Source organism: Mandrillus leucophaeus, unplaced genomic scaffold (genome assembly GCF_000951045.1).
Source record: "Mandrillus leucophaeus isolate KB7577 unplaced genomic scaffold, Mleu.le_1.0 Scaffold1225, whole genome shotgun sequence".
Lineage (NCBI taxonomy): Eukaryota > Metazoa > Chordata > Mammalia > Primates > Cercopithecidae > Mandrillus > Mandrillus leucophaeus.
Window position 1 is genome coordinate 16,696 of NW_012100599.1, and position 21,052 is coordinate 37,747.

The following is a 21,052-nucleotide window of genomic DNA, read 5'->3' on the forward strand; positions in this document are numbered from 1 at the left end:
CGTTAGTTCACCAATAGCTTTAACTCCTCTGATTTAACTTTAGATTATATCACATACTTAAATACAATAACACTTACAAATTTTAGAATGTGAGATTCATTGGGAGATAAAATACTGCCTACCACATAGGATGGTTGTGACAGTTAATTTAGTATGTTTAAAGCACTTTGAGTACTACCTTGCCCATAGTAAGTGCTATATAAGTTGATAAGTGTTAGCTAACATTTATTTTTGTTTTTATTATTGTTATCTAGTGGTAAAAATTTCTTGAGTGATGAACCGAAGTCTAGATTTTTGAGATGTAGTCATTGACCGATTATAAAGCAAATGCCTTTAGATATTTTAACTCCATCAGTACGGTCTGCAGTAGGAGGCTGATTTTACTAAAATTATATAATTATATACATCTGTTCCTATTCCTTCGTTAGTACCTTTAAGAATGTAATGCTGAATCTGAGAATGCCAGGACATTTCACGTGGTATGAATGTAGGATACTCATTTACACATCGCTGCACAGACAGCCTTTGTATAATCAATCTGTTGGTTATTGATATCTCTTTTACTGCCTTACTTTAAATCTTGTCGTGTAATTTCAACACGTAATTTGTGGCACTTTAGTTTTTTTACCCTTTATGGTTTAATAACTTATATGTGTACATGCTTAAAATGTCAAACAATACAAATGGGAACAAAGAGAATTATTTCACCATCCTTGAACCCCTCCTTTTGTAGTCCCCTTATGTAGAAATAGAGATTACTAGTTTTAAGTATTCTTTCAAAAATATCCCGTGCATTTACAAACACGTCTATATATATCCATCCTTGTCCTTTTTAAAACACATATATTAGTGCACTATATAGACTATTCCACCCCTTAGCTTTTTTCATTTAATATTCATGAAGATCAGTTTCATTCTATGTCAGTATACATGGGTCAGTGTCTTTCTCAGAGCTTCAGTCTGTATAGTCCATGTATGTGTAAACTATCATTTATCTAATCCTACACACATTGTTTGTTTTGTATTTTTTACTTCTTGCAATGTCATAACTAATACCCTGTGTATATATCTTTTGTTTCTGTGTTCGTTTATATGTAAGATGAATCCTAGAAATAGAATTACCAAGTTCAATAGGATATATTTTTAATGAAACTAATACCAGTTTATAATTGCCTACACACATGGTTTGAGAGGGCTTTTTTCTGCTGTTCTTTCTACAGTAGCATATTATCAAGTTTTAGATCTTTGTCTGCTGAGTGAAACCTATTGTCTTATTATTGTATATTTATCTATCACTGAAGTTAAACTTTTTTTATGTTTAAAAGTCATTGACATTTATTCTTAGCTGGATGTGGTGGCTTATGCCTATAATCCCAGCACTTTGGAAGGCTGAGGCAGACAGATCACTTGAGCCCAGGAGTTCCAGACAAGCCTGGGCAACATGGGGAAACCCCATGCCTACCAAAAATGCAAAATTAGCTGGGTGTGGTTGTGTACACCTGTAGTCCCAACTTTGCTTGGGAGACTGAGGTGGGATAATTGCTTGAGCCCAGGAGACAGAGATTGCAGTGAGCAAGATCGTGCCATTGCACTATAGCCTGGGCAATAGACAGGATGAGACCTTGCCTCAAAAAAAAAAAAAAAGTCATTGATATTTATTCTCCACTAAAATACCAATTCACATCATTTGCCAGTATTTGCTGAGTTACTAGTTTTTTTCTAATTTGCAGGAAATCTTTAAGAAAATCAGCCTTTTGTTTATATAGTACGTTTTTTTCTTTTTGTTCTTTGTCTTCTGATTTAAGTTTTCTAAGTAGAAATTTTAAAATTTTACATAGTCAAATCAGTCTATTTTTAATCAGTGTTATGGCTTCTGAGTTGCTACCCATACTACATTCCTACCCTGTATTTTCTTCTAGTATTTTTATGTGTTTTACTTTTTACCATAAAATTTTGTTGAATATGTCACTTACTGGTGTTAGAAGTAGGGTAGGAATTCAGCTTAATTTTTTTAAGATAACTAGTCTGTTATGCCAACACCTTTTTTTCCCCGTTAGATATCTGTTTTATCCTCAGTAATTTGAAACGTCGTTTCTATTATACTCTTTGTTCTTGAGCTTGTTTCTCAATTCTTAATTTTGGCAAAGTTGCTCATGCTACCAGACTACCATGTCAACATGTACATGTCATCTTTTTTATAGTTGCTATTTTATATTGTTATGTATTTTCAAAATAAGATATTTCCTAGCATTTTTACTGTTTAAATTTTAAATCATATATAAAGCAAAATTTTGTTTTTTCTTCCACTATGCAGTAAGTCTCTGAAATTAATTTTAGATACCTGCTCCTCAGCTCCCCTTTAGTCAGTGTACTATAATTTAGAAGTAGTCTGTAGTCAAACATGATGAACACTGTATAATTTCATAATTTCTCCTGAGTTTAAAGAATTTTTCTTTCTTTTCTAGCTTTTAATCTAGACAACGAGCAACCAGATTATGATATGGATTCAGAAGATGAGACTTTATTAAATAGACTTAACAGAAAGATGGAAATTAAGCCTTTGCAATTTGAAATTATGATTGACAGACTTGAAAAAGCCAGTTCTAATCAGGTACTGTACCATGTAAAGATGTCTCTTATCTTCTAGTTAACCGAATTTGCACCTTTATTTTGCCTTTTTTTTTAAGACCTGAATGTGTTACATTTTACTGTTTCTTGGATTTCTTTTCCTGACATCCTGGAATTTCTGTTTACAATGTTCCTTGAATAGAGTATTTAAGCACAATTTCCTTGAATAAGAGTATGAAGAGTACTGTTCTGTTTTCCTGTTTGGATAAAAATAATACTAGTTACAATGTTACAATATTTTCTTGATCCTTTCCATATGACTAGTATTGCTGCTTCCATAACTAAATTTGCTTGCTTGGATCTCTAAGGCAGTCATCTTATGTCAAATCTTGCTCAGATATTTAGGTACTTATCATTTTAAATTTTATTTTTTATTTTAATTTTAATTACTTATACATTTTAATTTTAATTACTTATACATTATTTCAGTTTTTCAGTGAGGGAAAAATTATTTACAAAAGAATATTCTTTAGTGAGATATTTTATATATGGCACAGGTAACTTAAAATGGTACTGTCTTTCTGGAAAGCAGTTAAGCAGTGTAAATCAGGAGCCTAAAAATGTTTATACACTTTGATTTAATAATCTCATCTCTCGGAATTGTTCACAAGAAAAATAATTAGAAAAAATGTCAGTGATTTTTGAGCAAGAATGTTCAGAATAAATAAGATGTCTCTGGGGTAGACTGTAACGCAGCCATTAAAAATCATGATTTTGAAGGATGTCTAGTGCCGTAGGAAATTGCGCATTATATAATATCAGATTTAGAAAACAGGATACAGAACTCTTTATGTGGAAAACTGAGGTTTGTTTAAATCATTTATATTTATACATGTGCATAGAAAGCAAAAGAATAAGGAAGTTTACAACAAAATGCTAACAATGGTTATATTTTGGGTGCTGGAATTGTTGGTGATTTTTATGCTCTTTATCCTATTTTTCTATGTTTTCCAAATTTATCATGAGCATGTGTTGATACTGTAATTAGATTTTTAAAATAAACTATTTTTAAACATAATTTTTGGTGTACCTGTGTAGTATATTAATGTGCTAATTGTTACTAATCTACTAAGAAGTTAGAATTGCAAATAAACTTTTTACAGTGGATTGTTAAAACTTTTTATTAGTTTACCCATACAAATTCATTATTTTACCCTACAACTTAAATCTTTTAAATCTCTAAGGCATTACAAGCTCTTCAGAGCATTTTCCTTTGGAAAATGACTTTGCTGCATATTTAGCCTGTCAGTTTTTTCCCCATTTTGATGAAAAGTAATATCTACTATACTATTCAAAGAAGTACATTTTGAAAACTGAATTTTGCAAAATTGACGTTACTGGATTTTGAGAGATTGTCTTACTTGGTTTTTTGTTGGGATTTCAAAAAAGTACCAAATTGATGTTCCTTATAATTGGTGACTTACAGTTTTCCTGGGATTTTAGTCACAGGCATCAGATAGAGTTTCAGTTTTTCTTTAGATGTAAATTTTCTTAGCAATCCTAGACTGGAACAGCCTTTTGGTATTTTTATGATTTTCTGTGATTGCTCAGAAACTACTCATAGTGGCTGAGATGATATCATCAGAAGCCTTCAGCTCTCTGTTCTGTAATTTGCTTTCTTTCAGTCAGTAAGTAATATTTAGTGTCCAGGTGGACAAGGCAGGTGATAGCAGTAAGACAGATGACAAAAATTCTGCCCTTGTTCAGTGTATTATCCAAGCGGAGACAGGATAAACAAAAAAAGCATGTAAGCAATACAGTTAAGTGTGCACATGTAATCAGCCCCATCCTATTTTAGTTCTCTTTGCTCAGGGACAAGTTTCTAGGCTGTGAAACAACTCGCTAGGCACAGAGCATGATAGCATCTACTTTCAGCAGTGGAAGTAAAAGTGGAGATTTTGTCATTAGAACAAAATAATGGTCCTGTATTAGAATCAAGGATTAAAGATAACAGAGGGTCATCTTCATTCCATTCCCTAATCTGTTAATTTATGGATCTCTTTACTTTTCCTTTATGGGGACTGGCATAGTATTAGGTCCCAGGACAAGGACAAGGAATCAAGTTTGTGGTTAAACTGCCATTTATTAGGTTAATAGAAAACAACAAAAGATAGACTTAGGCAAACCTGCCTCTGTTATTCTGGGAGATGATTTCAATGAAGCCATGATTGAAAACTTCTGTTGCCAAATGCTATAATTATTTTCAGTTCCAATCTGTGTATTTGATTTGTGCTCTCATATCTTGGAGCTGTCTTTACCTTTTTTAAAAAAATAAAAATACAGTTTATTCCCTCTGGTTTTATTGTTTCTCATGACCATTCCTTCTTTCTTTTGCTTTATCCCTTTCATTCAACTCCTGTAAACATCAGGGTTACTTGAAATTCTGTTCTTGGTGTTCTTATCCTACATATTTTTGTGTAATATCAGCTCCATGAATATTTTTGTAGATATAATAATGTATTACCTTTCGCCTTGACCTCTTTCTCAAACTCCAGGATTTTTCCCCGCTTTTGGTTTTGCCTGTTGACATCTTCACATAGATGGTCCATAGTCCTCTCAAGTTTATCCTTTTGAAAACTGAACTTACTGTCTTACCCTACATAATCTGGTAATCTTTATCTCTTCAGTAACTCCCAAACTCAGATCCATCCATTTTTTGTCCCTTTCCTTCATTGATAACTAATTCAATTCAGGGTTTGTCAGTTTTTATCAAAGCACTGCATGAAGGAAAGAGATTTGACAAACCCCTGAATTGAATGTTACCAAGTTATTTGATTTAATATCTTCTTTCCAACGTGGCAACTAATTGCAGTACCTAACCTGAGAGTGAATCTTGTACTGGATGGGAGTGGGGGGATGTTATGAAGACTATTTTTGAGTCAATTGATGATACTGGAATATAGAGAGTAGATTACTTAATATTTTCAATGTTAAATTTACTAAAGTTGACAGCTGTAATTATGAAAGAAAATATCCCTATTCTTAAGAAATATACACTTAAGTATCTAGAAGTAAAGAGCCATGTAACTTCCTACCCTCAAAAGGATCAGAAAAAAAAATTGTATACACACACACACACGATTAGAGCTTGAATGCACACAGATGTTAAAGCAAATATAAAAGCTAACAATACATGAGTCTTGGTCTAAAGGGATATACAGTGTTCTTTGAAATGTTTTATTCTTACAAGTTTTTTAAATATTTGAGATTAAAGTTAATTTTTAAAAATCACAAGCCATCTTAAATGGCATTCTCTTTTATAGGATTTTCTCTAAAATAAATAATAAAACAGTTTCTAAGAAACTGTTTTAATTTTTCTTTCAATAACCCTCAATGTTTTAATGTATAAACCCTTATCTCATTCCTAAACTATTGAACACCCTATTTTTAGTTACTGATTAACCTTCTATACCCTATTGACCTTTTACTGCTCTCCACTTATCACTCATTCCCATAGAAAGACCACTCCTGCCCAAAACAGAACTCTCCTTCTAACACCCTGGGTAATCATTTTCCATCATTTTCCTTCTTTTCTACCTCCATACTACATTTTATTCTCTTGTAGAAGCATAATTCCACCTTTTCTCACTCTTCCTTGTGTACCTGTATAGTCCTTGAATATTTTAGTTTCACTTATCTTTTCTCTCATTTCTTCAATCTTTCTCTCTCTGCCCCAAAAGGTGCCCAAGTCCCCATCTCCAGGAGAACCCTTTCGTTTGACCCCATCTTTCTCTGCAAACTACCACCCAATGTCTCTTCTTTTTTTGTCATAATTAAATTTTCAGAAAATTAGCTATACTTGGTGCTTCCTATGTTTACCTTTTACCCACATCACAATTCATTTCAGTTTACTGAAAGGGCATGTTTAAGGTTACCAGTGGGCTCCTAATTGTCATCAGGAGCCTCTTTTCAACTTGTATACTACTTAATATCCCTGTAGTATTGAATGATGTTGACCAGGACATTTTCCTGATTATTTTATTCTTTCTTCATCTCCTCTTTATCTTCAATGTTGATATTTCATTTGTTATCTGTCCCCTGCATTTTTTCATTTATCTTAAGCTGCTAACAGTTTTTTGCTGGTTCCCAAATCCATACTTGTACCTACCAAGCTCCAGAGCTGGATTTCTAGTGGAACCTTTCCACCTGAGCAAGTATTTCAAATTTAACATTTCCAGACCTCCTTTGCCTCCCCCAGTTTTGCTCTCTGATACGATTTAGATTTGTGTCCCTGCTCAAATACCATGTCAAATTATGATCTCCAGTGTTTGTGGAGGGCCTACTGGAGGTGATTGGATCATGAGAGTGGATTTTCTCCTTGCTGTTGTCATGATAGTGAGTTCTCACAAGATTGTTTCACAAGACCGATTCACAAGATTGTTTCACAAACTTGTTCTCACAAGAATGTTTAAAAGTGTGTAGCACCTCCCCCTTCTCTCTCTTTCTTCTGCTCCCACCACATAAGACGTGCCTGCTTGCCCTTCGCCTTCCACCATGACTGTAAGTTTCTTGAGGCCTCCACAGCCTGTACAGCGTGCAGCACTGTAAGCCAATTAAACCTCTCTTCTTTATAAATTACCCAGTCTTAGGTAGTTCTTTATAGCAGTGCAAGAACAGACTAATATACTCTCTTTCTTAATTAATGATATCATTTTCGTCTTCCATCTAGTTGGCCAGTTTGCACTTTAGTGCTGACTTCTTTAAAATCATCCCAAACATCACTAAATCAAACCAGTTTTTTGTTCCACAATGTTACGCAGGTTGAGTATACCTTATCCAAAATGTTTAGGACCAGAAGTGTTTTGGGTTTTAGATTATTTCACATTTTGGAATATTTACAGGTATATAATGAGATTTGGGGATGGAACCCAACTCTAAACATGAAATTTATGTATGTTTCATATATACTTTATACACACAATCTAAAGGTAATTCTTTTTACAATATTTTAAATAATTTTGTGCATGAAAGAAAGTTTTGATTGCATTTTGATTGTGACCTGTCAAATAATGTCAGGTGTGGAATTTTACACTTGTAGCATCATGTTGGGACTCAAAAAAAATGGATTTTGGAACGTTTCAGATTTATAGATTAGAGCTGCCCAACCTGTATTTGTTGCCTGTACCCTGTTCCCTTATTTTTATTATTTTTCACCTGGACCACTGCTATTCTGTCACCAGCTATTTTATTAAAAATTCATCTTCTTAAAAAAGAAAAACTTCAATAGCTTCCACTGTCTATAAAGTGAAATCCGTACCTCCTGATTCCAGCCATGCTGAACTACTTTCTGGTCCTCTAATGTACCATGCCTTTTATGGCTCTATGTTGTTCCTTCTGTCTGTAATGCCAGGTCCTATATTTCTAATAGTTTTTAGTAAAATTACCACCTTGGGATATAGACTACATGTTTACTAAGACCATAGTCTTATTTGCTGTTCCAGCTATAGTCCTCGTGCTGGTGGTGTTCATAGTACCAGCGGCAGAGGTTTCCCTACTAGATCAGTTCTGTGGCCTGGTTTTAGGCACTATGGCTTCCAAACCTGATTCACCAATACTTCTGAAGATGTAGAACTATCCAGTATCTTGTAAATAAATTCCATCTGTTGCTTGCAAATAGAAACTTTGACTGATACATGTTCTCAACCTTCATTGTACTTACAAAATTCAAATTAAAAGCACCTAAAACTCAATATAATAATCACATCATCAGTTTTTTTTCATCATGCAGAATTTTAGTTGTTTACTTGATACTGCATTATTGATTATGCTGTGGCTGGGGCAGACCACAAGCAGATGCACCAAATCAGTGTGGCATTTAGGAAAATGTGGTTCTCATGTGCACTAGGAACAAGTACATTTTTACATGGGAGAGGGTGCCTCCTGTATTTTTTAATTAATATGTAGCATGTTGAAATGGATATGTTCTTTACTATGATGTTGAAGTATTTGTATATTAAAAATGAAATTTGGTCTAGATCTTTTGAAGCAGTTCCAGTGAACCCCATCACACAAATTTTAAAACTACCACACCATGCTCCAATGTGTGTGTACATGTATTTTATAATTACGTTATGTAAAGTTAATGAGCAGTCAGATTATAAAAGTAATTTGAATTTATGTCTTCCATTTCATCTCATTTAAAGTGTTGTCTTATTCAGATTTGTTTTAACTTTGTATTATGAAAAGATCAGGGGGGTCATTCCTATGACTGCAGAGAAGGTTAGTTTCAGCATTAGTGATCTGTCAGTATGTAGTTAGAATTGTCTCCTAAATGGCAGATTAATAGAATTCTTGACAGTTTTTAAGACCTTAGAAGGTTATTCATGGAATTGAAGAGATCTTTTTTTTTTTTTGTGATCATTTTATCACTCTAATTTCCTTACTCTATTTGTGGTTCAATGTGGGTTAGCACTGTTGAGAATCAGAAAACTATAGTGGAAAATTTAGAGGAAGAAATGAATTGATAAATCCTTCTAAAATACTCATCTCAAGCATGAAGATCGTAAGTGTTTTAATGGATTAGTATCACCCTTCTGTGGGAGAGAAAAGTATTTTATTTAGCTGTATAGCATTAGCAGTCTTAGAATTTACACAGCTATTTTCTTTTTTGATGTAGACATATGTCCCTTTAAAAAAAAAGTAGCACATGATTTATGTTTGAGCACTTACCCGAAGACAGGAGAACTTTATAACTCTACCAGTCTTTGTTGTTGTAGTCTGAAGACCTTTTCCATTTTCTGGGTCTTTGAAGAAGATAATGTTTTTTGCCTTAATTTAATTTATGCAGAATACTTAAAATGTGTAACTATGTATATTTTGATTTCATTGAATGCTGATGTTTTCATTTCAGATTGGCTTGCCGTAATTTTGTGGCATTGTGTAAATTAGGGGTCATTTGATAAATAAGATGTTTCCAGTATTATCTATTTAGAATCATATTATAATTTCACTGTGTTGGTTTTGAGCTGTGGTCATTCATTCTTGAAGAGTGTAAAGTAAAACTTGTGTAGCAAAGAGGTGTTTACTTATCAACCCTGAACACAATATAGGCAGTCCCAGATGGAAATTTGTCCTGCTCTGCCCTGTATCTTATTATAGTAATGCTCAGTTCCAAAGTTCTCACGTTGTTCTCTTATTAATTTTGTGTTTGTCTTACCTTTATTGCCATGTCATGAGTTTCTTTAGGTAGCAAATTCATCTTAAAGTTTTTTCCCTTATCTTCCCCACATTCTTTAACCCATTAATGGGCTGATGATAATTTTTAATAACTTCCTAGTTGACTGTTTTGTAAATTAAATTACTGCTTAACTCAATGTTTCATAAATTAAAATACATTAATTTTTACGTATACTTCATTTATGTATTCAAAATATATTTGTTGAACTTGCTAGACTACAGATTTTGTTGATTAACAAACTAAGTGGTCCTTGTCCTCACAGAGCTAGTAGCCGTCTAGAAGAAAAGCCTATATGGTAGGATACTTTTTTTTAATCTCCCCATCCCTATAATAAGTAAATAATGTAAATCAACTCAGAGCTATCTTGGAAATAATAAATTTACCAGACCCTTTTGCCAGTTAAGTAGCTGGTTTCTACTGCTTTTTAGTGAGTGAAGTACATGCTAAATGATGGAACATTTTTATTTTTAATTTTTTTAGAAGTAGGGGTTCTCAGTATGCTGCCCAGACCGGACTTGAACTCCTGAGCTTAAGTGGCTCTCCCGAGTAGCTAGGACTACAGTTGCATGCCACTGCATCTGGTGCTAAATGACAGAACTTTTTTTGTACTGTATAAAAATAGTGAGGTTGTGATTTCGCAGATTTTTAATCATGTGACATAATAATATGTGACAAGTAGCTCTTCCCCACTCACATTGATGCTGTACCCACAATAGAGATACAGTGATACTGGTTGCCTCAGAGTAGCTAAAGATAATTTTTGCAGAATTATTAAAACCAAGATTACTCATAAAATAGAGTGTTGCTGTATAACAACATACAGCAGTGAACTGAAAAAATAGTTAACGCTGGAAAGAAATATCAGAATGTTTAACTGTAAAGTGTGTGTTGAATTCTTATTACTTGTGATATAAAGAGGGCTTTTAACAACACGGCAATACACATTGTAAGCTGGAGCAAGAAGCACCAGAGGGAGAAATCTGAGCAGGTGTTTTAATTTCAACATACCATGCAGGAGCATAGGAAGCAGTGTTAACCTGAGTACTGTTATATAAGAAACTCATTACTGTTCTGCTGATTAGTGGAAAGAGCTCTTATCCTTCTCCCCATTCTGAGGTTACTTTAAGCTCTTGATTTAATAGTGAGGATAACAAAATTTTATCAAAGATGAAATGATCAAGAAGCCGAAGCACATGTAACACATCACAGAATTGTTTCCCTTGGCCTCCAGAACACATGAGAACTGCCTGTGATGCTGTCAGCACAAGGTAGAATTTTATTAGATCTAGAAAGCTCTGTTCTTATTCTACCACTGTTGTTGTAGACTGGGGTTGACATCACCATTCTGGAGAACTCCAGCTAACAGTAGAAAGTTATCCCACTTAAAGGTGGATGTTTGGAAATACTGGTTCTTATGAGTGTGGTCTTATTTTCCAGACTCTGGCTATCCACTTTAAGGACCAAATGCAGGCCGGGCGCGGTGGCTCAAGCCTGTAATCCCAGCACTTTGGGAGGCCGAGACGGGCGGATTACGAGGTCAGGAGATCGAGACCATCCTGGTTAATATGGTGAAACCCCGTCTCTACTAAAAAGTACAAAAAAACTAGCCGGGCAAGGTGGCGGGCGCCTGTGGTCCCAGCTACTTGGGAGGCTGAGTCAGGAGAATGGCGTGAACCCGGGAGGCGGAGCTTGTAGTGAGCTGAGATCTGGCCACTGCACTCCAGCCTGGGGAAAAAAGAAAAAAAAAAAAAAAAAAGGACCAAATGCAGCCTCTCAGATGTAGTTAAGCTACCTCTGCTAAGACATTGGGTAACCATAGAATGGCCACTTACTATTTTAATGCACTCAATGTATTGTGACATGGACTAGAATACTTAAGTTGACATTGTCATTGTATTCTCTTCCTGTGGTCAAACTAGGCAGACAAATTACAGTAAGAAACTGACTAATTAATTCTAGAAATCATCATCATAGCACTTGAAGTCCAGTGATCAGTGCCTTTATTCCATGAAGTTATACCAACACAAGAAATTATGAGAAATTTATTTGGTGAATTTTGACTTCTTCAATAGACTTCATACAACTTACAGGTCAATTTTTGTATTGATCTTATAATTTCAATGAGATAAATTTTCTCTTCATTTCCAAGTACTAGGGAAACATTTCTTGGGAAGTATCTCAGCTTCTGAAAATGAGCCTTCATCTCTAAAATAATACAAGTAAAAAGATTGGGATAGCATCACTTCAGCGAGACTTCCCAGCCCTGAAATGGCATGATCTTTTTCTAATGTTTGCTGTAAATGGATATGTGTAACCCCCATTCCATCCTACTAAAGCCGATTGTCTTATCTGATCTCAAGGTGCAAGGCAACAAATGTGACCACGCAAATGTTTACAGCCTTAATTTGAGATGTGTCAGCATTATGCTGGCTGCATTGAAAAAGAGGTAGGTCCCTGAAATACCAGCATTAGAGCTCCTAAGGGAACCGTCCTAGGGCCACTGTCCCAGGAGATGACATTGTCATTAGCAGAATGTGTTAAGAATAAGGATTTTCTAGTACTTAACACTTGGATAGAGGAATTATTTTATATGTCACTGGTACAAAGAATTCAAAATTGCATAATGTTGAAACTTCTGGAAACATGCTAAGTTTGTTTTTATAATCAATTCCAAAAGAGATATATTATAGTAAGTTGCAATATATTCGAGAATATTCATCTTTTATTTTGGAGGCACATAAAAAGAAACCCCCATACCTTCTACTTTCTATAGGAAAACACACAAGCTAGTAGACTTGAAAACTGATAGATCCTCAAATGTGTATAATATCAGAATTTTGAAGGATCTTGGATGTCTTCTAGTCCAAGACTTACCTGAGGGATAAATTTATTATAGTCTTCCAAAATATCATTAATCCGGTCTTAAGTATTTTCAGTTATACAGCTCACTACCTCTCAGGGAAAAATACTAGTTTTTAGATAAATCTCCAAATTAATGATTCCTTCATTAAGTTGAATTGAATTGTGTCTTCACCTACCATAATATTATCTGTTTGTAGTTATTCGAACTGGTCACATTTTTTTCTACAGCCATAATCTAACTTTTATTTCTTTTTGCAAACATTGTAACCAATGACATTTTGTATTTTTCATTTAGCTTGTAACACTTCAAGAAGCAAAACTGCTGCTAAACGAAGATGATTACCTTATTAAAGCTGTATACGACTACTGGGTGAGAAAACGTAAAAACTGCAGGGGGCCATCCCTCATTCCTCAGATAAAACAAGAGAAAAGAGATGGCTCTACCAACAATGACCCTTATGTTGCCTTTCGGAGAAGAACAGAGAAAATGCAAACTCGAAAGGTAATGTGCAAATTAGGTTTCATTGAAGGTAGCTTAATAGTATTTAAGATCAATAGTTTTTTTTTTTTTTTTCTAGTAACTTGACTAATTTGAACATAATGGGAGCTAATGGCATTGATGACCTTCTATAAGAAATACTACTTTTCGTCTGACCCGTGGTCAGACGCATTATCCTTTGCGCCACTGGCCCACCACAAGAAATCCTACTTTTCAGTAGCTTCTATTGGTCAGTTGTTTATGCTGTTTATCTGCTACCTATGCCTTTTATAAAGGTACTGATCATACCATTTTATGCTTGCAGTTAAAGTGATATGAGTAATTTTGTGTCCTTATGCACCTTGGAAGTTTTGAGCTCTTCAGTAAACTAAATACTCTATCACAGATCTGCTGTGTTTGGGAAGCTGATAACTTGAAATAATACTACTATTCCTTGTTGCTCACTTGAGACCTTACAGTTCCTTGGAAACCATATTGTAGTTCTTCCAAGTGAAAATGGACCTTGCTGCCTCTGGCTACTATAGGGTCGTGGGAAGTAGAGAAGGGTTCATTTTCAACCCTGTTCTGCAAACAGTCAAAGGTAGCAGTGGAATCTTTCTCCTTTTCTGAGTTGTCAGTTGTGTTTGATTTCAAATTGATGAGCTTGTTCCCATCTGGCTTTCAGAAGCAGTATAAAGCAGAATTTTAAGTAAGAGAAACAGGATCTCATACTGTTAAATGATATGGTATAGAGGAAAGCACTATTCTAAAGGCATATTCACTGTCTTCCATTTCTCATGATTAATAGTAACCCCACACATAAGTATCAGGAACATATAAATGTAAAATAACGAATTATAATGGAAGCCAAAGCATTTTCTGTGGATTCTCCTAACATTGAAAGCTTGTCCTTGTCAGCTGTTAATAATGTAACAGCTGTGAAGCATGACAGCTGCCAAGGATAGTATATTTTAGGAGAAACTCTCTTCCTGGTTAATAACCAGAATTTCTATAATTCTTGAGGATGTGATTTTTTGAAACATTAGAGGATGGATTTCCCAAGTGTAGATGACATTCCCTGACCCAGACTTGAGTTTTTAATTTGGCATTCTGGTTCTTAGCTAAGGGAATCTGTAATATTTTATGAAGATTTGACACTTTTCTAAGACTGAAATGAGATAAGTTCATAAATACAGTAAGACTTTATAAATGTGGACTGTTGGACATGAGGAAAGAGAGGTTTATCTAAATCATTAGAAAAACCTGAACTATGAATCGCTTTTTGAAAGCAGTATACAGTCATGTGTTGTATAACATTTCGGTCACTGATGGACTGCATATATGATGGTGATCCCCTAAGATTATAATACTGTATTTTTACTGTACCTTTTCTATGTTTAGATATGTTAGATACACAAGTACCTACCTTATGTCAGAGTTGTCTACAGTATTCAGTACAGTAACACGCTATACAGGTTTGTAGCCTAGCAGCAGTAGGCTACACCTTCTAGGTTTATGTAAGTACACTGATATTTGTGTAACAAAGAAATTGCCTAACAACACATTTCTCAGAACTTTGTTCATTTATTTGTTTAAGAGACTGGATCTCACTGTATTGCCCAGACTGGTCTTGAACTCTTGGGCTCAAGCTGTCCTCCCACCTTGGCCTCCCAAAGTGCTGGGATTACAGGCATGAGCCACCACATCCAACCCGTCAAATCTTATCTGTGTCAGTAAGCAATGCATGACTGTAATTAATTTCAGATATATTGCAAAACAGACCGTTAGCAATGCCTTTTGGAGGAAAACTATTATCGGACTTCCTTTAGTGAATAGGTATGGAATACCTAAGATTAGCAGTATTAATTGGTATATTGACAATATTTTTTGAATGTTAAAATATGTTTTATTCTTCTTTTGTTCTTACCATTAGAGAATTGCTAGTAACTGGTTCTTGTGTTTAGGCATTTCTTTATTTTGTGGTCACTAATACAGATTTTCCTGACACTCTGATTCCTACCCTTTCTCTTGTTTGTTTTTCCATTTTCCTCTGCAAAGAGGTACATTTTCTTTTCTGATGCTCTTTACTTTTTATTCCTTTTGTTTTCAGTGGTAAGACCAAAGACGATTCCCTATCATGCTCACCGTTGCTAGTTAGAAATGTTTTTGTGTTTTGAAACGAGAAACATGGGAAAGACTCAAATAATGAATACTCCCTAGGTGTTCAGGAGGTGGCAAGCATTGGGGTATGCAAAAATGAATACAACTAACAAAGGCTCTCTGTTTTCTATTTCTACAAACTCAGAAACACTTGTGTAGTTGATGCAAAGGGTAAAAGGTCTTCTGAAATATTTGGCTGTCTAGAATTTAATTTTAAGTCGCTGAACCGATATTTAATTAAGGAGCATGTGAATACTTGGGGGCATTCTTAAATGAGATAGTCTTAAGGCACCAGCATGTCTGAATGCACCGATTGGGAAATCCTGGATCAGCATATACATTTAATATATTTAACCACATAGATTCAACTCTTAGTGTCTGTGCCTTCTGTCCTCCCTTTGTAAGGCCCAGAAGAAGTAAGATAGTTAAGAGAGGAAATTCCCAGGGTAGTGGTTGTCAGTTCTAGCTGCACTACATAACAGTCACCTGTGAATCATCTTGGTCATGAAAAGATGTACAGTTTATTCTGTAGTGTAACAATTTGAGAATCACTTCCCTAGAGATTTGGCAGCAAGTACAGAACTGTAATATGTAACTGTATTAGGGAGAAAGGAGATGGCCCTGAGCAGAGATGGTTGTGAGAAGGAGTAAAGGGGGCAAGCGGATTTGGATACAGGGAAGAGGGCCATCTTAGAAGGATAGAAAAAATGTCGATATGAACTTGTGATTTTTAATACTGATATAGTTCGAAATAGATATAGATCTGTGCGTATATGTACATACACATATTACATACATGTTTCCTAGTTCTGTTCACCGAGAGTCCCTGGAAGCAGTGACACCCAGTAGAAATGGGCATGCCTAGCATGTAGATGTTGATTTTAAATACTGTTTTTTGGCTGGGCATGGTGGTTCACGCCTGTAATCCCAGCACTTTCAGAGGCTGAGGCGGGCAGATCACCTGAGGTCGAGAGTTCAAGACCAGCCTGACCAGCGTGGAGACACCTCATCTCTACTAAAAATACAAAATTAGTCCAGTGTGGTGGCGCACACCTGTAATCCCAGCTACTCAGGTGGCTGAGGCAGGAGAATCGCTTGAACCCAGGAGACAAGTTGCAGGGAGCCAAAATTACACCATTGCACTCCAGCCTGGGCAACAAGAGCGAAACTCTGTCTCAAAAATAATAAAATATATAAAATAAAGTAAAATAATATAATAAAATACTGTATAAAATAAAATAAATCTGTTTTTCATTAAAGGGAACTAGGGCTCCTTAGGAAAATTATCCCAGGTCTAGGGCTGGGAAAATACAAAGATAAGCCTGGAACACACATTTTGTTATACGAGAAAATAAGAATATGATTGAAGAACATTGGAGCCATGCCAGAAGGATGCAGGAGCCAGCTTGAAAGGGGACTCCACTGATAAGAGCTGGGAAAGTTTGAGCATCAAAATAGATTATGAAAGTAATGGATTCCACCCCTTACAGTAACCCATGAGTCCATACTGATGTGGGTGAGTGGGTGGGTATGGATGAATGAATAGACAGCATTTCCTTACAGTAGATTTCCAAACCTGTAAATGTTGGCAGAATGATGGAATTACAATATCAATATTTGGCAACCACCATAATAATATAGATAATTGTTTCAGGCAAAAGTTAGAATTAATGGTTATTAAACTTAAGGGGGGAAGTTTGATGATTAAATAGTGTTTCTGTAGTCCTACAACATACTTGTTAATTAATTAATTAATTTTTTGAGATGAAGTCTTGTTCTGTTGCCCAGGCTGGAATGCAGTGGCACAATCTCGTCCTACTGCAACCTCTGCCTCCTGGGTTCAAGTGATTCCCCTACCTCAGCCTCCCGAGTAGCTGGGACTACAGGCACTTGCCACCACACCCGGGTAATTTTTGTATTTTTCGTAGAGACGGGGTTTCACTATGTTGGCCAGGCTGGTATTGAACTCCTGACCTCAAGTGATCTGCCTGGCTCAGCCTCCCGAAATGCTGGGATTGCAGGCATGAGCCACTGTGCCCAGCCTAACATACTTGTTAATTTAAAGGGGAAAAATAGTATCTGACTAGGGCAACCTGGGAGATGCCATCTTAATCAGGGAATCGAAGTTAGTATCAGCGGTAATGGAACAAATAGTATCTTTGACCTCCTGATATGAGAGGGATACAATACCACTTTTGTGGTAGTTGTACCAAAAATACATAACCTGAGTTTAATCATGGAAAAACATTAATGAAACCCAAATTGAGGAATATTCTACAACATAGTCTCTACTCTTTGAAAATATTAAGATCGTAATCACTGAAAGATACAAAAGACAAAGATAAGGAGATTAAATTACAGAAGATTAAAGAAACATGACAACCAAATGTGGTTTTTAATATGGAGTCAGATCCTAGACCAGGAAAAAATTTATTGTTGTTGTTGTTGTTGTTGTTGTTGTTATTATGTTTAAGACGGAGTCTTGCTCTTGTCGTCCAGGCTGGAGTGCAGTGGCCCAATGTCTGCTCACTGCAACCTCTGCCTCCTGGGATCAAGCAATTATCCTGCCTCAGCCTCCCGGGTAGCTGGGATTATAGGCGCCCGTCACCACACCCAGCTAATTTTTGTATTTTTAGTAGAGACTGGGTTTTACCATGTTGGCCAGGCTGGTCTCGAATTCCTGACCTCAGGTGATCCAACCATCTTGGCCTTCCAAAGTGCTGGGATTACAGGCGTGAGCCACTGCGCCCGGCCAAAAAATGTATTCTTATAATAAAAGTTGTTATCTTACTGATGTCCTTATAACAGTAACTGTATTTTTTGCTGTAAAGCACATTAGTGGGACAATTGTTGAAATATGAATAAAGTTTATATGTATAAAGAAATTAAGTAATAAGATTATATTAATGTTAATTTCCAGAGTTTAATAATTGTACTGTGGTTATATGTGAATATCATTTTTTTAGAAAATATATATTAAAGTATATAGGGATAAAGGGGCATTTTATATCTTCAGATTCTCTTGAAATTTTTCAAAAATAGTGCTGCTGATACTTTCTAGATGTGTGTGTTTCTATTCATACATTTATATGTATACACATATAGAGAGATAAAGCAAATGTAAAACGTTAACCTTTAGAGAATCTGGATGAAGATATATGAGAATTCGTTATACTGTTTTTGTAACTTTTTTTTAAGTCTGAAACTATTTCAAAACAAAAAGGGTTTTTGGTTTTTGTTTGTGTGTTTGTTTGTTTGTTTCTTTTAAAGGTCAAGACTGGAGAAAGGAAAGTTAGGAACAGTGATTATTTGGGCATAAAGAGAACAGAGGCTGGGAGCAGAGGCTCATGCCTGTAATCCCAGCACTTTGGGAGGCCAAAGTGGGCGGATCATTTGAGGTCAGGAGTTTGAGACCAGACTGCTCAACATGATGAAACCCTGTCTCTTCTAAAAATATAAGAAGTAGCTGAGCATGGTGGTGGATTCATGTACTCCCAGCTACTGAGGCTGAGGGAGGAGGGAGGCTGAGGCAAGAGAATCGCTTGAACCTGGGAGGCAGAGGTTGCAGTTAGCTGAGATCACGCCACTGCACTCCAGCCTGGGCAATAGAGTGAGACTGTCTCACACACACATACACACACATACACATACACAAATGCAAAACAAGATACAAGTAAGACAGGATAGAAGAGAAGTCAATGAGGTACACTTACTGAAGAGGGGAGCTGTATAAAAGGTTCTGGTGCACTTTTGAGTATTACTCAGCTGCCAGCTGGTGTGTAACCTCATATTATTATCTGCCTTACGATTCTGTATATCTGTTTTCTGTCTGTCATCCTTACTAGATTCTAAGCCTTTTGAGGGTAAGGGACATGTGCAATACCCTGCACAGTGTAGGCACTTTAATAGTTACTGTTGATAATACTGATTTATTTAATTGAAAGGTATTATTGCTGCCTGTTTAAAAAAAAAGCTTAAACATATGCTTTAGATTTTACCTTTTGTCATAGTAATGAAGGAGAAAAAGATGAATTTTTTTTAATTACACAAAAGGATGACTTATTTTTAATATTCGATGTGGAGTACCATAATGGGACCTAGTATAGGTTATTTTTAACATATGACTATTATTTTTCAAATGCAGGAAATTATACACAAAAGAAAAACAGTATAACTTTGACTTTTTCTCAATTGTTATTTTCTCTTTTATAATCCTCCAGTATGAAACCTCTGATATTCTTTAGGTTTTTTCTAATGTCATTTCGAATTATTAACTCAAGGAATGAATGATTGCTTAAGTACAGTTCACTCTGGCATAGATTGGAGGGGTGGTAGTGGTCTACTTTTAAACAAATAGTTCCATGCCTAATAGTAAAGTGAGGAATCTGTGGATGTTTGATTTAACAAAATAGTTTACATTAGTAATAATTTTATATACAAATAGATGCTGCTAATTACAAGTGAGCCTTTTCTAGTTATGTAGCAGGGCTTTCACTTTGTATAATAATTAGTTGAAAAGCTAATAGTGTTCTGAAATTCGGTATTTTTGCTAAATCTCTTTTCTACTCAGCAGTGGGGTGTTACATTACATTGAAAAATGACAATCCGATTTCTTCAAATGGTTGTTATCCTACTTCCAGTTTTCTGAGTTTCTGAAGTGAAGCTTTACTGGTCATTGTTCATGTTCACATAGTAGTACAGAGTATCATACCATCCAGCCCCCAGGTACAGAGCTGGTGATGGATGGATGAATGTATGGGGGGACTCATTTTGACTGTTACCTTGATCTGGATAGAACTGTTCCTCTCTGTCATTGGAAAATACTTTCCTACACGCTGAATGCACTACATTTTCCAATAACAGATTTTGTTTCAGGTGAATATTTTTTGTTTGTTTACATTGAAATTATCTCCTTATGCCATTCTACCTTTTCAACAGCTGACAACATTTTTTTTCTGAGTATTTATCGAGAGATACTTGCTTGTACTTATATTTTCAGAGTTAAATAGATAGAGGTTATCTTACATAGGTTGCTGTTCAGATGATTTTTTTTAACGTTTTACTTTTATAGGATAAATTCAGGTCTGATAAGAATTTATTGAATAAAGCCGGAAATGTAGATAACTGGGTTGTTTATTCTTCTAAAATTATTATTTTTAATAGAATCGTAAGAATGATGAAGCCTCGTATGAAAAGATGTTGAAACTGAGGCGAGAATTTAGTAGAGCCATAACAATTTTGGAAATGATTAAGAGAAGAGAGAAAACAAAACGAGAATTATTGCACTTAACCTTAGAAGTTGTGGAGAAAAGGTAACATTGCGCCTGTTAAAACAGTAAAATGACAACTTTACCAAATGATGGGCAAAATGAACCAAAAGATTTTTAGGGGGGATCAGGTTAAACTTTATGACAGTTGATATTGATTCTGTAAGAATTTATAGTTTTTAAAGATTTGTGGTTACTAGTTTTTCTTTTTATAGATTAAGTTATCAATTTGGATTACAGATTTTGGTAGAGTTTTGTGTATACTGTAGATCCTATACTTAATTTTGTTTTGGCAGAATCATTGAATTTTATTTAGAAAAGAACTCTAGTGATCATCTTGTTTACTTCTCCGTATTAAAGTTTCTATTAAGTAAAATCTGAGGGAAATGAGTATTGATTTTATTTTCTGAGTAGGTAGACATTTTTTGTTTCAACTCCTTTTAAAAATGTGTTCTCTAATATAGTATATTTTCCTACAAA

General features: G+C 35.2%; 1 protein-coding gene across 1 annotated transcript in view; it reads left to right on the forward strand.

The window, feature by feature from the left end:
- The first annotated feature begins 2,471 nt into the window (after positions 1-2,471).
- EPC2 (enhancer of polycomb homolog 2 (Drosophila)) overlaps positions 2,472-21,052 on the forward strand; it is a 44,679-nt gene continuing 26,098 nt past the window's right edge. Inside the window, exons 1-3 of the mRNA XM_011971457.1 lie at positions 2,472-2,611; positions 12,963-13,169; positions 20,469-20,617. Coding sequence (XP_011826847.1) covers positions 2,501-2,611; positions 12,963-13,169; positions 20,469-20,617 — 467 coding nt within the window. The 5' untranslated portion in view covers positions 2,472-2,500. The remainder of the gene's footprint in view (positions 2,612-12,962; positions 13,170-20,468; positions 20,618-21,052) is intronic.